At 38.1% G+C, this 21,228-nt stretch overlaps 2 protein-coding genes across 10 annotated transcripts in view; one reads left to right on the top strand and one right to left on the bottom strand.

The window, feature by feature from the left end:
* The window catches only part of LOC126404179 (Fc receptor-like protein 5), a 147,154-nt gene extending 134,049 nt beyond the window's left edge, over positions 1–13,105 (top strand). For 8 of the 9 annotated variants that reach the window (XM_050067221.1, XM_050067216.1, XM_050067219.1 and 5 more), the window contains 5 exons: positions 11,581–11,637; positions 11,762–11,827; positions 12,136–12,192; positions 12,628–12,693; positions 12,857–13,105. In XM_050067221.1, coding sequence (XP_049923178.1) covers positions 11,581–11,637; positions 11,762–11,827; positions 12,136–12,192; positions 12,628–12,693; positions 12,857–12,864 — 254 coding nt within the window. In that variant the 3' untranslated portion in view covers positions 12,865–13,105. Of the gene's footprint in view, positions 1–5,407; positions 5,711–7,059; positions 7,333–8,340; positions 8,605–10,578; positions 10,651–10,687; positions 10,736–10,853; positions 10,870–10,969; positions 11,059–11,420; positions 11,472–11,580; positions 11,638–11,761; positions 11,828–12,135; positions 12,193–12,627; positions 12,694–12,856 lie in introns of all 9 variants that reach the window. The other variant, XM_050067224.1, reaches the window with a different exon arrangement.
* LOC126404189 (high affinity immunoglobulin gamma Fc receptor I-like) overlaps positions 1–21,228 on the bottom strand; it is a 135,071-nt gene that overhangs the window by 59,496 nt on the left and 54,347 nt on the right. The gene's annotated exons all lie outside the window — the stretch shown is intronic.

The following is a 21,228-nucleotide window of genomic DNA, read 5'->3' as shown; positions in this document are numbered from 1 at the left end:
ATTCTTTGTCTGCTTTTTATGTGTTTTTAGATTCTCATTCAGCAGCGTCTCTCACAGTGAGTCCTGACAGAATGCAACACTTCAGCAGAGAGCCTGTGTCACTGAGCTGTGAGGGAAACTCTGCTGAGTGGAGAGTGAGCAGGTTTTCTGTAGATGGCTACCCGAGACACTGTTCTTCGTCCTCTTCTTCCTGGGGGAACATGACTGGATCCAGATGCAACATGGACCATTACTGGCAGAGTGGAGTCTACTGGTGTGAGTCTGAAACAGGACAGTTCAGCAATGCAGTCAACATCACTATAGTGGGTNTTCTTCCTGGGGGAACATGACTGGATCCAGATGCAACATGAACAGTCACTGGCAGAGTGGAGTCTACTGGTGTGAGTCTGAAACAGGACAGTTCAGCAATGCAGTCAACATCACTATAGTGGGTGAGTCTTAATTCATTTAAAAGATTTTGTTTCTGAAGTATTTTAACATTCTGTTACATAGTTTTGAAAATCTGAAGGTGACTAACATTATACAAACTGATTTTCAAAATGAGTGAAACTTGACGACCTTTAAAAGAGCTCATCAGCTTTGGTTCATTCAAGTATCATTTGTTTATATTATCCAAAATATTGTCAGATGGATTTGAAATGAAAGGACTGGTTTAAAGGTCCAGTGTGTAGGATTTAGGGGCATCTATTGGCAGAAATGCTGTATAGTATTCATAACTATGTTTTGATTGGTTTATAATCGTCTGAAAAAAGCGTCATTTGTGTTTTCGTTCCCTTAGAATGAGCAGTTTATATCTACATACGGCCACGGTAGTTTTCCTACAGGCCTCATCAAAGGGAGAAGTTTCAGTTTGGCAACCTTTTGGACTTGAGTTATCTGCTTGGACGAGCTCACGGGCTCTTTCTTCTATGTGTCCTACCTAAACCACACTCACCACGCCAGTGCAAGAGCAAAAATAGAAAAAGCCTCATGAGCAAAAAGCCAATAAGTAATAGCAGTAATTTACTGATGTAATCCGCATGAAAGGTGTACACACAACAAAAATAAACTCTCAGTTGAATACAGTTCATCCAGATAACTCAGGCAAGGCTGCGCTGCAGCAACAAACACTGGAGAATACTCTCTTAAAGGAAGAGAGAAATTCCCTCCAGATAGTGACGAGGCAGAAAAGATTTAAGAGCTGGTTTGTTTTTATTTATACTTTCTTGTATGTATGTATGTATGTATATATTAGATCTGAGGCAAAAAGAAACTTGATGGTACATCCCTAGAAAATAATAATGAATAATAGATAAATAATAAAAATGTATTCTAAACCAAGCAACACAAAGACCTGTGGCCACTCTGAGAGCAGGCAGGACAACAGTACCAGTAGGGGGCACTCTGACACTGACCTGTTCTGTAGAAGGCTCTGCTGGATGGAAATATGACTGGTTCAGACGTTCCTCAGATTCCCATGAAACTATAATCCTTATGAATGGTGTAGAAAACATCAGAATCTCACAAAAAGGTATCTTTGATTCTGATACTGCATTGCCTTTTCTCCCTTCAAATGCTATCAGCAACATAGCTTAGTGTACTGTTTAGCTGTAAAATGAGACAGCTGGTTCAGCTGGTGTGTGGTGCTCAATACTTGAGTTTACTGTATCCAACATGGTAGTGGGGGCACAAACTTTCTCATTTCACACTGAGTGGGAGTTAGAATGGACACCCGTCTCATACACACATGTCATCAGTCGTCATTTTTATTTTGCTGAATGTGAACAAAAAGTTATTTTGGTCCCTGTATTTTAAGACAGTGCACCTTAACATTTGAATTAGGATACAAGCACTGCATTTAATCCGCCAACAATACATCAAAACATGTTTTTCATTCTGTGAAATCACTTTCCAACAGATACACCTAAGCCTGACCTCACTGTGTCTCCATTATGGCTGAGTCCTGGAGCCTCAGTAACTCTGAACTGCAGTGTTAAACATCCATCTGCAGGATGGAGGTTCTTCTGGTATAAGGCTGTTCCCAAACTGTCAGACAACTCCTACAGCTATGAGCTGATACCTGGCAACATCAATGGGACTGAACAGGATTCCTACATTGTTGATGGACAGACACACACAGCAGGATATGTGTGCAGAGCTGGAAGAGGAGATCCAGTGTATTATACTCATTACAGTAAACCCAAGTTTGTCTGGTCTGGAGGTAGGTTTGTTTTGACTTTTCCATGCTCAGATTGTATAAATGCACTTGTTGTGACCTTTCCCTCACACCAGCATCAGATCAATAGTTTAGTTTTCCAAACATCCTGACACATAACATTGTTGTCTACATTAGTTCAAACCTTTGACTTTAGAAATCCATAACCCAGTCTTGTAAGGCTTCTGCATTACATGTCAAGTCACAAACCATAATGTTTTTAAAAATGCTTTAAATTGGGGCGTCGGTGGCTTAGTGGTAGAGCAGGCGCCCCATGTACAAGGCTGCTGCCACAGCGGCCCGGGTTCAACTCCAGCCTGTGGCCCTTTGCTGCATGTCACTCCCTCTCTCTCTCTCCCCCTTCACACTCATCTGTCCTATCAATTAAAGGCTTAAAAATGCCCATAAAAATATCTTTAAAAAAAAAAGGTTTAAATTTCACTGAACAGTACAATGGTTGTATTTTATCTAAGGATTAATATTCCTTATTATTAGTTAAATGTTTAAGTGAAGACGTGGTAAATTAACATCCAACAATTCTCTCCAAAATGCATTTTAGGCATCAGTTATATACTCACGTTTTATGTTTGCTCTCTTCTTCCTCTCTTCATTTTTTGGCATTCACATTGAAATTTTGTACCCAGAGATCAGTAATGTACTGTATGCACCCTTGTATTTGTGCAGTCTATGAACTGCACGTTCCTTCACAATTTGCACACGTCACGTTTGCACTAATGGCATAACATGCACTGTGTTACACTGGTGCATGACTAAGAATTGTTTCAGCCTCAACTGTGAAAATGATTAAATCCACATTAAACCTGAAGGATTGTTTCCATGGTGGAATTTTAAATTTTATTATATACCTGTATTGTTGTGATCCTTTGTGTCTATACTCCAGCATTTAAACAGATTAAAACCAACAAGGAAATCAAATGATTGTTGACAGTATGGCCTTTTTAATATTTTATTCTTTGTCTGCTTTTTATGTGTTTTTAGATTCTCATTCAGCAGCGTCTCTCACAGTGAGTCCTGACAGAATGCAACACTTCAGCAGAGAGCCTGTGTCACTGAGATGTGATGGAAACTCTACTGAGTGGAGAGTGAGCAGGTTTTCTGTAGATGGCTACCCGAGACACTGTTCTTCGTCCTCTTCTTCCTGGGGGAACATGACTGGATCCAGATGCAACATGGACCGTGACTGGCAGAGTGGAGTCTACTGGTGTGAGTCTGAAACAGGACAGTTCAGCAATGCAGTCAACATCACTATACAGTGTGAGTCTTAATTCATTTAAAAGATTTTGTTTCTGAAGTATTTTAACATTCTGTTACATAGTTTTGAAAATCTGAAGATGACTAACATCATACAAACTGATTGTCAAAATGAGTGAAACTTGACGACCTTTAAAAGAGCTCATCAGCTTTGGTTCATTCAAGTATCATTTCTTAATATTATCCAAAATATTGTCAGATGGATTTGAAATGGAAGGACTGGTTTAAAGGTCCAGTGTGTAGGATTTAGGGGCATCTATTGGCAGAAATGCTGTATAGTATTCATAACTATGTTATAATTGGTTTATAATCATCTGAAAAAAGCGTCATTTGTGTTTTCGTTCCCTTAGAATGAGCTGTTCATATCTACATACGACCACGGTAGTTTTCCTACAGGCCTCATCAAAGGCAGAAGTTTCAGTTCAGCAACCTTTTGGACTTGAGTTATCTGCCTGAACTAGCTCACAGGCTCTTTCTTCTATGTGTCTTACATGAGCCATATTTCAAATCATAACAGTCATGTTGCCTGTTAATAATCATCCGTAAATACAACGTCCATTTTCATTGTTATGCAGACGACACACAGTTGTACATCCCAATCAATCCCGGTGATCAGTCTAATGTAGCAGCCCTCCACAACTGTATCACAGAAATAAAATACTGGATGTCAGACAATTTTCTCCTACTAAATCAGTCAAAATCCGACGTCATTGTTATAGCTCCATCCACAACAAGAAAACTAATTTTGGAAAGCCTTGGCGATTTAACACCTCTTTTAAACCCCCCAGCCAGAAACCTCAGCGTCATTTTTGACCAGGACTTGAACTTTGAACTTCGTGTTAAAAAAAAAAAAAAGTGAAGAAACTCATCCATACTTTTATTTCTTCACGTCTCGACTATTGTAATAGCTTATATACCTGTCTCAGCCAGAAATCACTTCACCATCTACAGTTAGTACAAAATGCTGCAGCTCGGCACTTAACTAGATTTAAAAAATGTGACCACATCGCCCCTGTTTTAGAATCCCTGCACTGGCTGCCTGTTCATTTTAGGATTGATTTTAAAATTCTTTTATTTGTTTTTAAGGCCAGACTTGAGCTAGCCCCTGCCTATATTTCAGACCTTTTATCCTCACACAAACCAACTCGCAATCTGAGATTTGCTGATAAGGCCCTGCTAGCTGTTCCAGGGTCTAGGCTGAAAACAAAAGGCGACAGGGCCTTTGCAATCAGGGCCCCTAGACTCTGGAACGATTTGCCTGAGGAAATCAGGTTTTCAGAGTCTGTTCCTCGTTTTACATCGCTCCTCAAGACACACTTTTACAGGAAGGCTTTTATGAAGTAATGTTTAAGTTGATGTAATATTTAATTTGTATGTATTTTGCGTTGATATTGAGTGTGTGCTGATATTTTATGCTCTAAAGCACTTTGTTATTTATATTGAAAAGTGCTATACAAATAAAGTTATTTTTATTATTATTATTATTATTATTAATAAGTTCCAATGAAACTATAATCATTACAAATGGTGTAGAAAACATCAGTATCTCACAAGATGGTATCTTTGATTCTGATACTGCATTGCCTTTTCTCCCCTCAAATGTTATCAGCAACATATTTTAGTGTACTGTTTAGCTGTAAAATGAGAAAGCTGGTTCAGCTGGTGTGGAACTCGGTACTTGAGTTTACTGTATCCAACATGGTAGTGGGGGCACAAACTGTCTCATTTCACACTGAGTGGGAGTTAGAATGGACACCCGTCTCATACACACGTCATCAGTCGTCATTTTTATTTTGCTAAATGTGCAAAAAAAGTTATTTTGGTCTCTGTATTTTAAGACAGTGCACCTTAACATTTGAATTAGGATACAAGCACTGCCTGTAAATCCGCCAACAATACATCATAACATGTTTTTCATTGTGTGAAATCACTTTCCAACAGATATACCTCGGCCTGTCCTCACTGTGTCTCCATTATGGCTGAGTCCTGGAGCCTCAGTAACTCTGAACTGCAGTGTTGAACATCCATCTGCAGGATGGAGGTTCTTCTGGTATAAGGCTGTTCCCAAACTGTCAGACAACTCCTACAGCTATGAGCTGATACCTGGCAGCATCCATGGGACTGAACAGGATTCCTACATTGTTGATGGACAGACACACACAGCAGGATATGTGTGCAGAGCTGGAAGAAGAGATCCAGTGTATTATACTCATTACAGTGAACCTAAGTTTGTCTGGTCTGGAGGTAGGTTTAGTTTGAGTTTTTTTATGCTGACACAATAGTAGACATGCACTTGTTATGACCTTTCCCTCACACCAACATCAAGGGCCGTATTAAACAACATTCTGAAAACACTCTCAGAGAGCTCCTAACTTAGCCTAAATACTTTTAGTAAGGAGTCCTAGCTTAGCAGTGATTTAGGAAAGTTCTCAGAGCAACTTTGAGCGAGGAAGGGACAGAAACTTTTACCTTAGTGAGAAGGTGTAATTGACATGGTTGCTAGGTACGATGCATTCTTTTAACAGATGTGATTGGTGTGAGCCTGCAAGGTGTGGACACCCACTGGAAATTAAATGAACCACTGACTGTGAAAGTGTTGTTATTGTTAGTGTGATCACTCTGCTGATGGAAGGTTGAGACAGACTCAAGTCATCACTGCTGCACTGCTTCATTTTTCTAGTGCTTCAGATATCTTGCTATTGTGATCATTATATGCCTGACGTTATAGCATTAATGTGTTGGATGGAAAATGTGTGCGTACCCCGAATGNGCACTGCTTCATTTTTCTAGTGCTTCAAATATCTTGCTATTGTGATCATTTTATGTCTGACGTTATAGCATTAATGTGTTGGATGGAAAATGTGTGCGTACCCCGAATTAATGTGTTGGATGGAAAATGTGTGCGTACCCCGAATGAGATCAACCACAAACATAATTCCTGCCCAATCTAATCTGTAGCACTTCATTAACTCACTGTCATCCAGTGTTTGGATAATATTTCTCCTACCTCTTTGTGTTTCTGCCATTTTCTCCTCTGATTAAGAAACTCTTAAGTCTCTTAAAAGTCCTCCGCTTTACTCCTAACAGTTTTTCATCTTAGGAGCTCTTTGAAGCTCTATGATGATTTGTGAATAACTTTAATCTTTACGAGGACCTAGTCTTACCGTTAAGGACATTCTATGAAACGAGGACCTAGTCTTACCGTTAAGGACATTCTATGAAAACATCAGATACTGTCTTTTTCTTCTTTCCTTCCATCCATTTCTTCAGCTTCCCTCTTTCTTCCATTTTTATTTTGATCTACTTTCTTACTTCGCTCTATTTATGTTTGCTTGTTTCCTTCTTTCTGCCCCCCAATCCCTTCAATGCAGGGCTTTTAGGTGTAATGGGGTATTTGTCTGTTTTTGTGTTGCTGCTTTTATGTAATGGTTCCCTGTGGTACTTACATTTTATTATATACCTGTATTGGTGTGATCCTTTGTGTTTAAACTCCAGCATTTAAACACATCAAAACACAGTTAAATCAAATGATTGTTGACAATATGGCCTTTTTTTTTCATTCTTTGTTTGTCTGCTTTTTATGTGTTTTTTAGATTCTCATTCAGCAGCGTCTCTCACAGTGAATCCTGACAGAATGCAACACTTCAGCAGAGAGCCTGTGTCACTGAGCTGTGAGGGAAACTCTACTGAGTGGAGAGTGAACAGGTTTTCTGAATTTGGCCGCATGACACACTGTTCTTCTTCTTCTTCCTGGGGGACCATGACTGGATCCAGATGCAACATGGACCGTTACTGGCAGAGTGGAGTCTACTGGTGTGAGTCTGAAACAGGACAGTTCAGCAATGCAGTCAACATCACTAAACAGGGTGAGTCTTAATTCATTTAAAAGATTTTGTTTCTGGAGTATTTTAACATTCTGTTACATTGTTTTGAAAATGTGAAGGTTGATGACCTTTAAAAGAGCTCATCAGCTTCAGTTCATTCAAGTATCATTTCTTTATATTATCCAAGATATTGTCAGATGGATTTTATTGCTCACTGACACCTTTATAACAATAATCATCTAACATTAATTTTATACTTGAAGTACCAGAGTTTTGAGGCTCTACCAGTCTGTAAATACTAATAATAATGAACGTTAATGTGTGAATACATTAAAATATTATTATAGCTGTAATTTTAACCACACCCTAGTGCCATATTTTCCAGCCTGATGAAGGTTGGCTGCTTGGTTAAATTGACATTTTTTGAATGTTATTTCCACAACAGTCAAGATTTTATCTAAAAAATGTCACATCCCCAGTCACCAGCAGCTGAAATGAAAGGACTGGTTTAAAAGTCCAGTGTGTAGGATTTAGGGGCATCTATTGGCAGAAATGGTATACAGTATTCATAACTATGTTTTAATTGGTTTATTATCATCTGAAAAAAGAGTCACTTTGTTTTCGTTACCTTAGAATGAGCTGTTTATATCTACATACAGCCACAGTAGTTCTCCTACAGGCTTGGTCCAAGGGAGAAGTTTCAGTTCGACAACCTCACCGCTGGATTCCACTAAATCCTACACACCAGACCTTTAAGGGTGATCTGCACTGAAATTACAGTGTTACAGTACATCAGAGAGCAACACTGAAATAATTACTATAATCTTTTTGTTGGTTTGATGACAGAAAGATACATTTACAGTAAGACAGGGATTTCTCAGTTACTGTACGCAGCTGTAAAATTAATTCAAACATTTATTTTCATAATGTTACATCAGCTTGTTTAAGCTGCACCAGCTGATCTCTGCGACCAAATCTTTGTATTCTTTGTTTAAGCTGCACCAGCTGATCTCTGCGACCAAATCTTTGTATTCTTTAATCTTTTTACAGACGGTGATATTATCCTGGTGAGCCCTGTCCATCCTGTTACTGAGGGAGATTCTGTCACTCTTGGCTGCAAATTGAGGACAGAAAAAGTTCCTTATAATGTGGATTTCTATAAAAATGACAAACTCATCCAAAATGTTACTGGAGGGGAGCTGACTATCTCTGCAGTGTCAAAGTCAGATGAAGGCTTTTATAAATGTACAGGAAAAAAATCACCACAAGGTCGGCAGAGTTTGAGGTCACCAGAGAGTTGGATGTCAGTAAAATGTGAGTATGATTCAAAACAGTTTCTTCAGCATTTTTTGTAAAGCTGTGTTACGGTCCAAGATAGAAAGGTTATCACTCAATTAGACAGCTTTTTTTTAAACTGTTTGTTTTAAACATTAAAAATACAAAAGTAAATACATGAATAGCACTGAAAGGTTCAGAAATTATCATGACACTGTATGTGTTTGTGTGTTAATCTCAAGCCCCTTTTCCACCGAACATTTTTAGTATGGTACCTTTGGAACCAAAAATAACTGCAGTGTTATGGGATATGTGCAATACTGTCATGTAATTGTTGCTGGGGTGATATGGCTGCTGATGTATTGTTTGTTGTCATTGTGTCGTATCGTATCGTAACTCTTTGGACATGGTACCTACAGCCTTGGTCCATTTAGTGTTTCCATTGTGAACAGTACTCTTAAATGTGGGCAGGGTTGTTCTCACTCACTGTTCCATCCAGCACTCACTGTATTTCTTCATAGATGGAACGTCTGTACATTGTTTATCGTTAACAGAATAAAACAGGCTGCAGTGAGAGTCTCTCTCCATTGGATATTTAAAAACTGGGGTTTGTGCGTTTAGTCCTTCTCAGGCAAGCTCAGGGGCTTAGTATTGCCCAAGCTCACATGAACAATGCTCCATATACTTTTTTTTTTCTCCAAGTGAGGATTAGAATATATGCAGTTCACATAATCCGGTTGAAAATGATATATATTTTTAAACGTTTGAAGATCCACTCATTACTAAAAGTCGGTGTCATCCAAGAGAGACAGTAAAAACTAAAGTGATGGTCAAAGTTGTCATATTGAAATTTAAGGTGTGTTGATGGATTCATGTCAACTCATGCACAGGGTAGCATAAGTTAAAGTTCCACCTTCAAAGTTGCCGGCAGTCAGCCCAGTGAATTAAGTTTTTTATTTGTCAGACTGCAGCTGCTGCGAGAGGCAGCAAAACATCCTTTATTTCTATAGTTATAGTTTACTAAGGTAAAACTTGCCAAGGTATGAACAGTGGTTACATGAGCCTCAGCCTGACAGTCCTCTATTGACCAGTCATCAGACTGCAGTGTTCACAGCTCCACCTTTTAGTACCAGATCTGTGTGCTAGGTACCCCGACAGAGGACCTTTTAGTACCAGATCTGTGTGCTAGGTACCCCGACAGAGGGGGGACCAAAAATGGGGACGGTACAGAACGGTTCCATTGGTACCATCCACAACTTTTCACTGTGGAAATAAAAAAAAAAAAAGCATACCAAACTGAACTGTACTGTACGGTACTGTGGAAACGGGGCTTAAATGTGCATGGTATCTGATCAGGGGTTTATAAAAGTGTATTTTTGTGTATGTGGTTTTCTACTTTTCTGCATTTATTTATGTGTAAATGTATTTTTGTATACATGCTTAGATTATGTTTGCATGTTAGTGTCTATGTGTGCAACATATTCTCATATAAGTGTTCGTATGATTCCTACGAATTAACGCCCCACAAATGGGGTTGCGTCCTTAATGCACAGTTATGTAATTAACATTAAGTTACAGAGGTTAGGTTTAGGTAGAAAACATGGTATGGACGTACCCTAAAATGCCTTAAAGTTCACACGGTTCCGAACATGTGACACCAGGGGAAAGTAACAGGCAAATGTCTATTTTTTGTGACCCTCCACCACTCCAATCTGCCTCCTTACAAGCGTGCTCGGGACTGCCTCCTTGTTAACTGCTGCCAGTACATTGGTCACGTTATCGCAGAATTTCCAAAACATGGTGGCATATGAATGAATTTGGGTGCATTAGTTTTCGTAGGAAAATGTACAAGCAGTTTGTGAGAACAGTTTGATGTATGTTCTTATACATTCTTGGAGTTTTATTACTTTGGCTTGACTGGACCTTGACTCTGTGTTTATGTAAAGCACTTTGGGAAATCTATTTGTGAAAAGTGTTATATGAGTAAATATTAATATAGGTTATTTATTATAGCAGCATCCAGGCATGAACAAAGCCCTCCATTTCCTGTGCTGTTGATTGTTGGGCCGGTTTGTGGAGTTTTACGTGCTGTTGATTGTTGGGCCGGTTTGTGGAGTTTTACTGATTCTTCTCCTGCTGCTGTTTGTGTGTCTCTACAGAAAGTCAAAAGGTGAGAACTTTTACTTCTGATTTTAGACTGACTCTGATGTGATTACATGTACTGTAGTAACAGTCAAACAATTCGCCATAAAAAACAATGTAACAACAGATGTCTTTTTCCTCCACAGATTCATGCTTTGTGAGGTCGGTCCAACACTCTCTTCTCTCATTCTGAATGTGACAGTAGCACAGTGCATATTCTTTTTAAAGTCACTGTATTTACTTCATGTTTTGGGCCCACCAGGTCTCAGAGCAGCAGTCGGGGCCCTGCTACAGACCACATGATCAACCAGGATGAAACTCAGCTCAAAGAATATGCTCCTCCTCTCCATGGTCAGCCTTCATGCTGATTAATTTTATGATTTATCATCAACTCTAAGACTAATATTTCACATGTGATTATCTGTTTTGGTAGTGATGGCCAAATGAAGCCTCATGAACCAATTTCTTTATTTTCTGACCCCACCAGATGGCGCTCTTGGTTTAAATACAGTATAAAGGCTGAAGGACTTGCAATGAAGTGTGATTTCAAACCTTTGTTGAACAGACAGTGCCATCCAGTGGCGTCAGAAAATAAAGACAGTGGTTCATGAGGACTCATTTGGCCATCACTATGTTTTGGAATTATGTAGAATATTCTATAATGTGATCAAAGGTTTTAGTATGACCTTGGCTTGATTTTCACTGCTCTGTAGGCGATGCTGTTCTCTATGAATCAATCAAAGGTTTTGAAGAACCTGAACATGGTAAAGTATAGACTTTATGTTTGACACTGAGCAGTTAGATATACTAGAATGAGGTGATCAGGTGATTTATTGACAATCCCTTAAGTTTAAACAAATATCTATGTTTCAGGTGAATCCAGTGATGTCACATATTCTGTGGTTGAGCTCAAAAACATCGCTAAAAAGGGTGAGTACTTTATTTTATGTAGTGACAATTACATTAAACACTAGAGATGCCTTTGTAGGTCAGCAGCACCTAAATAATGTACAGGAAGTTGTCTTTTCATGCATTCATCTGATCCTTCAAACAGGGAACAAAAAAGAGGAGCCAGAGGAGAGTGCAGTTTACTCAGATGTGAAGATAAGATCAGCTACAGGTACAGTGAAGTATAACAGATTCACTCTAACTTTTTTTGGGTACTGTCACAGTGTAATCTTTTCATACCACTTCATACCACTCGGTTTGTCTGCAGTGGTCAAATCCTACACTACATAAAAAGCTTTTAGATTTTTTGTAAATTGCATGTCATTTAATTTTCCATTTATTCCTTTTAATACCTGGCCCTACTGTGCAGTCATGGGAAACAAACATGCTACATTTAATTGGTTTAATTCTGCTTATCGATCCATCCATTTGTTTGTAAAAGTTTCGCAAATAAAACCTGAAATGTGGCTTCTGTTTTGGACAACAATGTGATGTATGCCCAAGTAAACTCTCACAGTAAAGCCAAGAAAGACAAAGGTAGGTAAAACATATGTCCACCTGCAGCTTTTACTGTCCAGCAGGTTTTTCAATAATGTACACCCTTTGAAATATTTTTTCAGCTGAGTACCTCCTGACCAGTGCAAAAATAAAATGTGGTGTATCAATATTACATTTACATTTTTGTATTAAACTAAAATTCACTATATCCACTTTTTTGTATTTTAAAAATCTCATGCAACCACCTGCAGTACTCCAAAGTACCCCTAGGGGTACCCATACTCCCATTTGAGAAACACGACCTCTTCCTCCTAACACTGTAACCTCTATCATGCCTTCTCTTGTGTTTTGTTGTGTACACTAAGATTATTTTAGATCATGTATGGATGCATTGCTAAAGAAGACAGTGTACATATCATTATGATTGTTTGCTGGGGCGTTACTGTTTAATGCAAAACATCTCTCCATTCATAGGAAAATCACGTCCTGCAGCGGCGGATGAAACTGTTTATTCAGAGGTCAAACCAGGAAAAGCTCTTGGTAATAATACAGCAACACAATGTGCATTTTGGGATAAGTCACTGTAGTGATTTATTTTACAGATACAGATAGTTAAATGGGTTAGAAAGGGAGTTAAATGTCATTGAGCACTTTTAATTCTTAAACAACCCTAACCTTGTTTTTCCTTTTGGTTTTCATCCAGATCAATAGAGAGATCTGCATCGACAAAACCAGTAGAATGGATGACAACATGAATAACTACATCAGTGTTTAAACAGTATTTGCTATTTTTATTTAATTATTGTGTGCAGCTCCGCTATGCAAATATCAGACATTATTCTGTACAGTTAAACTAATGGCAGGTCATTTAAAGAAAATGATTATATGGGTCTTAAGCTTCTGTATTGTTAAAAGTATGGTTGACCATTTCTTGTATCAATAAACTTTTGTTCCAGTAGTTTGCTATCAGCAGTGTTTTTAGTTGTTCTTACATGATTTCCTGTACATAAGCAGTTTATGTATTCTTCTATCTTCTCTCTGATTGTAGTGATCCAGTAAAATCAAGCTTTTGTTAGACGTATGTTTCTTTGATAGAAATCTAAAAACTTGCACATTTTTATGCAGATGACATGCTTTTATGTGTCAGCGGCTCTTCTCTTAATCAGGCCATAGAAAATCTACACACTGCTTTTGATACATTTCAGATCTCTCTCATCAAACATGAGCTTCTTTTAAATTCTGGTAAATTTAAATTTAACAAGTTTATGCTGTTCTCTAGGTCACAGGTTTCCAACCTGGGAGTCCTGACACCCACTAAGGGTCACCAAAGCTTCACAGTGGGTTGAGCTAAATTATGACAATATGTGACCTAAGGTGTTGACACAGATGTTTTTTCTGATGAAATCTTGCCACCAACACTTTTGAGCAACATTATTACATTGTGTTCCATGTTGATCTTACTGACTGTATTGTTTTTGACATAAGCCAACATACAAATTAGAGATGTCAGTTTAGGTTAATTTTGCTTCCGATAGCACGACACCCATAACCTGGTAACTAACAGGTTACTCTTTAAGGGAAAAAAACTCAATGTGAAATACAGGAGGCCTTTCCTTTTAGTCTGGTGCTTCATTGACTCATTGAGCTTTAGCACCTCATTTTAAAATGCTATCCATTTAGAGGTGGTGAAATTTTAATATTTTGTGTTATAATGTTGCCCTTTCTTTTCTTTTGGCTTTGCTTAGAGACAGCTGGCTATCCATGTCAACATGCAGAAACATAGTGCCCACTTCCCATCTTCTGATCTCCACTGGTTAGCTAACGTTAGCCTTATAGATGCATGGTTTGTCCTGGGTTGCCAGCTTTGGGTACTTATTGATTATCCATTATTGCTGTCTGTGTACAAACAGAATACACCACTATGATAGATATTATACAATGCAAAATGTCCAGCAATTATTTCTAATAACTACTCATCCTAGTTTTGTCGCAGGGACCATTTGATGTTATCCATGCTGTCTTTATATCATCATACCATCTGTGGCTGGGCACAAGTGTAAACAAGTCAAAGTATATGATCAAACCCAGTGTAGTGGTGTGAGTTTTACACATGAATGAATGTCTGAATATATCATTCCATATATTCGAGGTTCATTCAATATATTTGGACTTTAATTCCATACATTCAAGTTTTGTTCAATATATAACGGCTTGCCATATATTTCATACATGCAATATATATATCTAGGACCTTTTATTCATTAAAATCATAAAGAAATGAAATATACAATAAACTGTGAGCTGTGTGGTAAAGTTAAGACATTAATTTTAAAAAAAGGTTATAATGTGATGACAGTAGATAAAAGTTAAATCATTAAAAACTTAAATCCATGCATATGTTCTTAATGTTTGCTGCCATCTGCTGGTCATTTTTTAGTTTCTTTCTCAGTTACAAGTCATGCCCAGTGGAGTAAAGGCATGAAGACGAATAGTGCAGAAAGTGTGTTGCTGCAGGAAGCCAAAGAGGAATGTTCATGTTTTGAACCTTGTTATTTTGGTCAAACCTGCTTTGACCAAAATAAGAACAACAGCAGTAGTCAAATTTTTCTCTTTTACTTGTGGCTTTTGTGGGAGTGCAGTTGTTTATTTCATACAGTACAGTGTGTACTTTTTTAGGTAAGATCGTAATTGTAATTTGACAGGCATCTGTCAATAGCTCTGTACTGACTTATGTTATTCTATTTAGTGTTTCAGTTGTACAAACCAAAATCAAAAGCAAAAAAGAGGGAAGCTTCAGTAAATAAATTATGTGAAGCAATGGGCATCTTTCTTTGTGTTAATCTGTACGATGTAAGATCAAATTCATTTGTCCTCAAAGAGACTACTGTTTAACCCTTTAAAGTACGATTTCAAGTAATCTGTCACCATCAAATAGTCTCCAATATATCTCTCAATATCCAACACAAAAATAAAAATAATTATTTTTTATTTTGTGTGAATTTTGGCGCCCCCTGCATCCCAGTTAAAGTACTGGTCATCTGGATTTAGAAATCCCTAAAAGTCTGTACCTGGATCAGAGTGATCCTATCCAGTTTTTTTTCAACAACCACGACAAAAGTGAGCTGGATCCATGGAAGAAGAAAAAAAAATTGATTACCAAAACCGGATCATTTTTATCTTGATTTCACCTTGAATANTTTAGAAATCCCTAAAAGTCTGTACCTGGATCAGAGTGATCCTATCCAGTTTTTATTTCAACAACCGGGACAAAAGTGACCTGGATCCATGGAAGAAGAAAAAAAAATTGATTACCAAAACCGGATCATTTTTATCTTGATTTCACCTTCAATAACCGGGCCCTGGATCTTAAGTTATCAGAGGAGGAAAAAAAGTGAGCACACATTAGCAGCACTAGGCTTTAACAGCTTATGACAGACACTGATTTGTAATGTGAAACTGTTTTAATCAGCTAGTCAGTTTGTTTTGGAGAGGAGGAGACCTCTGTGGATAATTCAGCTCCTGGTAAAAATCTCCTAAGCAATAGGAATTCTAATGGGAGAAGTCTCAGCTGGTTGCAATCTGCAATCTCCACCACTAGATGCCACTAAGTCCCCCTTAATCTTAGACACTGCTCTTACAAAATAACTTCTGGTTTCACATGGGTCAAGAACCCCGTTCTCCCGGGTGAAAGCCCTGGGTGTTTTGTATTCTTTGTTTTACTCCTCATTAATGTTGTTTTCCAGATTTTCACTCATAAGCGTCTCAGTGAGACCTAACAGAGTGCAACACTTAACAGATGACTAGGGATGGCCAAATGAAGCCTCATGAACCAATTTCTTTATTTTCTGACCCCACCAGATGACGGTCTTGGTTTAAAGATAAAGGCTGAAGGACTTGCAATGCAGTGTGCTTTCAAACCTTTGTTGAACAGACGGCGCCATCTGGTGGATTCAGAAAATACAGACAGTGGTTCATGGGGCCTAATTTGGCCATCACTTCTGAAACTCTACTAAGTGGGGAGTTTGTAGTTTCACTGTGAACAGCCACCCGTCATAATTACCATACTGCTCTTACTGGGGAGAAATGACTGGATCCACATGCTACATACAAAGGCACTGGTACATCAACACAGTGTACTGGTGTGAATCTGGATCAGGCGAGCTCAGCAACGCATCACCGCAGACTGTAGGTTTTCATCACATTTCTTCTGTCATGCAATTTAACCTTCATTATTTAGCATAAATCAAACAACTAATTTATATATATACAAGCTGATTTGTCAGGCCAGTCATATTCATAATATTCTATGTTTTACAGATGATATTATCCTGGTGAGCCATGGTGTCCATCCTGTGACTGAGGGAGATTCTGTCACTCCTGGCTGCAAATTCAAGACAAAAAAAATTACTGTCCAATGTTGCTTTCAACAAAAATGGAAAACGAATTCAAAATAATAACAGAGAGGACCTGAATATCTCTGCAGTCTCGAAGTCAGACAAAGGCTTCTGCAGCTGTAAATACTCAGGAAAAGTGTCACGACAGAGTTGGATATCAGTAAAATGTGAGTATGATTGATACTTCCTGTCATTTTCATTTTTGTGTGCTACAACAGCCATAGCTTCGGCATATTTCCCCATTTAGTTTCTGTTTAAAAAAATCTGTATGGTTATGTAAAAGTTTTCCAGCCCTTTTCATGCATGTATTATTACGACCTCAGTCAACATTTTATTTCTGAAGTGTTTTTAATTCCTCTTTAGGCATGAAAAAAAAATTATGAAGTTTATTTTTCACATGTCCACTAAGGTGAACAGCATGTGGTTCACTTTTAAACTAAAAAAAAACTCCTTCCTCATCACTCATCACTATTGAAGTGTATCATTTTTCTAATGACCATTTTCTGCAAAAAATATTGTCAAAATATTGTTTCTGTTTCTGTAAATTGCATTCTAATAACATAAATCCATTGATTTACAGCCAAAAAAGTCCCTGCAGTTGAAGTATTTTCAAGAGCAACAGAGCTGCAGTAACAGTATTAACTGAAGGTGTAATATAACCAGCAATGCATGATGTCCAGTTTAGTGGACAGATGATTAACTGTAATTTCCTCTCAACATAAAATCAATACTCACTGCTTAGATGTTACTTGATGTTACTAGATTTTATTTACCTGCTAGGGGTCTCCTGTTAAAGATGGATTGCCAAGATGTTCATGAGCTGCGCAACATTTCTTGCATTCTGTCGGCCATCTTGGTTGGAGAGATTTGTGTTGCACTGACATCGCCTGACCAGTGGGAGGCATTGTATGGCACGACACACTGGGATCCACCATAGCGACTTAAATGCAACTATAGTATCAAAACCCATGCATATACAAGAAAATGGCTTTTAGATAGCAGGTGCCTCACCTGGTAGTGGTGGTATTGTTGTGATTCTGTGAGTAAGTAAGCAAGACAGCTTTGAGAGGTCTGCCTCTGGTTACTGAAAAATATCTTCTATTTTGTACCCTGAAAGCAACAAGAAGTAAGTTATTCAATAGAACTGCGTGAAAAATGAAGCAACTGAACAGTGAGAAACAGCTAGGCAGTGGTGTGCGCTGCACTCACTAACTTTAAAACAAGGAATATAATGTCTCGATTTAGAGCAGCCTACACAATGATACAGCAACACACCAGGACAAAGTGACACACCAAGAATAAAATGTATTACATTTGCTGAAATTTATGAGAAGGCATTAATAAAAAAGAAGAATTTCTCATAGACAATGTTTCACAACGTTTATAAAGTTTCCCCTAACTCAGCAACATGTTGCGCAATATTTTCTGTTTGCATCAATCTAAAATAAGAACCATAAAAGACAGAGAATTCATTCTTTTAACAGCAGAAAGCTAAGGCTTCTGTCTTCCCCGTCATCATGTCATCACCTCATGTTAACTTTACCTAACTGCAGCGCACACGTAGTATTTTTCCCTGGGAATTTCCCTGTAATGGCCGCCAGTAGATCACTGTTTGCATAATCCTGTATCAATCTAGCATAAAATGCGCTCCAAGATTCTGGCTAGTTGGAAACTGCAGCAATTTTGGATGCTTTTAGATGGCTACTAAGGTGTCTGCCCATTAGATGTACATTAATGCTGATGATTTTTAGTATGCTGGCTGACTGTAGTGTTAGCTGCAGTCCACCCAGATTGCTGCTCTTGAATGTAAGGATTAATCCATTCTGACTGTGCTGTAGATCCAATTGCTCTAAGATGTAAACAGGAATTCATGAGTCTGTCAAGATAAAAGGGGTCATCTACAGGAAACATATATATATGGTAACCGTATGGCACATACGTCATAAGTGGTTGAAACGTTAACTGCGCTGCTTCCCGTAGGGAACCTCTTGAGGGGTTCTTACTTTCTTTTGTATAAATTCACAAGTGGTATACTGTGAAGAGGGGCCCGACTTGAAGGCGCCGCTGTCAGTTTTGTTATTATTAGTTTATAAATATATATATATATATATATATATATATATATATATATGTATATATAGATAAATATATGTTTATGTTTATAAAGCTTGTATCAGTGGAGTCTTTCCTTCACCATCATCTCACCATCTTTTGTTATGGGAATAAGAAAGGCCTGATAAACTACACTATCTACATTTTACAAAAATCCAGGACACATTTAAAAAATGGTCCCGACATTGTTCACCACTGCTTAAAGAAAACCAGGTCCTGCATGATAAAAGTTAAACTGGGAAGAAAAGTAGTAGTAGTAGCTACTACTGTTGTACCAGAGTCTCTTTAAGTAAATGGGGGAGATTACCACTTATAAATATACAAACACCTTCCTCAATGTAGCCTCACTAGAATTAATCAGAAAAGAGCACAAAAGTCTCACAGACAAAGAGTACAAAAAGTGAAAGGGTGAGACCTTTTCTGCTTTGTTTTAGATAAATTACACTCTGCTCAGACGTCACAGAGGAATTCTGATGGCACGACATGGAGCAGTAATGATTACTGTCTTTTCCACAGATACATGTTGTCACAGGTTGGTACAACACTCTCTGGTCTCATCTGAAACAAAACATAATTATTATTATTATTATTTACTTTTGCTAGTTTTTACATATTAATACTTGAATACAATTTCTTGCTTCGTGTTTCAAGCTCATCCAGTCGCAGAGAACCAATCAGAGCTCTGCTACAGTCCGAACTGTCAACCTAGGTGGAAATCAAGAGCAGCTATACTCCTCTCCTCACCATGGTCAGCTCACACTCTTCTTTATTCATATCCAGTTATTATTTTGATCATACTGATTAGGGCTGCCCCCAACTAAGAATTTTCCTAGTCGACCAACAGTCATCATTTAGGGTTATTAGTCAACGAGTTGCCTGCATGTTTACAATATCAATTTAATTATTAAATCCAATATTTTGAGCAGAGCAACACAACCTTCATTAATATAGGCCTATATTTTATCTACAAGTGCACGTCACACACTGAGTGAGCCGCCTGTTAATGACGCTGTGGGCTAATGGGCATGTAGCTACTTCCATGTTTCAGATGATACGTCATGTTTGTAGTCGACCAATGAAGATGAGTTTACATATCACCTTGGGTTCATCCTTCACCTTCTCAAAATGATCCCACACTTTGGATTTCCTGCCCGACATGTTGTTAACTAGCCTGTGGAATAACCGCAGGTACCAGCCCTGGAAATTAACGTGACTCCTGTCTGACTGCTGAGTGTGGCCACTTCCTGTGTCTGTCCTTTCAAATTAAATTCCCACATGGTCCAGTCATATAGGTGTTGATTTATTTTGACAAGACACAGCTCCTAATAGAGTTAAATATAAATAACTTGTGGGGTAACTGAAGAAAGGACACATACTCTGACTTAATGACAGCTACAGAGGAACGGAGTCACAACTTGTTTTTCGTCATGCTGGCAAATCTGAATGGATTAGTCTCCTCTGGTGCTCATGGTTTTGGTATAATGAAATGAACCTAGCAAATGATATATAGCATTTCCTTATTGACAAAAGTTTCAACATTTATGTTTGTATGTGCGATCTACCGTTACCGTACCGTGATCTACATAAAAATGAACTGTTTGGCAACCAGACCAGGCCTCTAATTGAAACCGGCCTGTATTTGTCAAAATGTGTAGCGACACCAGGGTAGTAAAAAAGACTAGGTGTTTAATTCGGGCTAGGCTTTTAATTGAAGTTTTACGGTATTTTTTATTTTTTCATAGAACAAAACCTACAAATCTCTTAAGCTTTTGTTACCAGAGACCACATTTCAGGCATCTAACCAAAAAGCCATTCAAAAATTCCATTGACTTCAAGAAGAGGGAACCAGGAGTGCTAAAATGCTAATTTCTGGATGTGAATGACATATATATATATATATATATATATATATATATATAAAACATCTGTCTCAGCATGTAGTTTCTTGAAATTATATAATACTTCCTCAAAGTTTTCCCTTAATGTTAAAACAGTTATGACCATCCTCTTCCTCATTTTTTTTTTATAAACCAACACCACCAGAGATAGTTGCAGTCAAAACCACAGTGACAGCAGGTTTTATTGCTAAGTTTATAATAATATGAATAATCTGTTGCTGTGTGCAGAACGTTCTGGTGTTAATGGGATGATGTCATTGTCTAAATGTGTATGCAGCAACACATTTTGTAGGTGTGAAAAGGAAGTGAAGGAGAGTTTAAAGGGCCAGTGTGTAATATTTGGCATGGTTTATTGTCAAATCTGAATCTAAATCTGAATATTCTACCCATTAATATGTTTATATAAGTGTATAATCGCTATAAAATGAAATTCGTTTGGTTTTCCTAGCCTTATAATTATGCTTTTATATATGTATATATATAGCAAGGGCCTTGCTTTAGAGAGGTCGCCATCTTGCGCCGCCATGTATGTAAGGCAGCCCCAGCGGACAATCCAGCCAGCCAGAGAACGCGTTTCGTGTGTATAAATGAACCAACGAAGACAGTGGAAGGAAGGAAGAAGGAGGAGGAAACAGCAGAGAGTGTTAGTAGTTCGTCGATAGAGAGTAGTG

The sequence above is a fragment of the Epinephelus moara genome, chromosome 17 (genome assembly GCF_006386435.1).
Source record: "Epinephelus moara isolate mb chromosome 17, YSFRI_EMoa_1.0, whole genome shotgun sequence".
NCBI classification, from domain to species: domain Eukaryota; kingdom Metazoa; phylum Chordata; class Actinopteri; order Perciformes; family Serranidae; genus Epinephelus; species Epinephelus moara.
The sequence above is the reverse complement of the archived record's forward strand: the minus strand, read 5'-3'. Positions and strand labels throughout refer to the sequence as shown.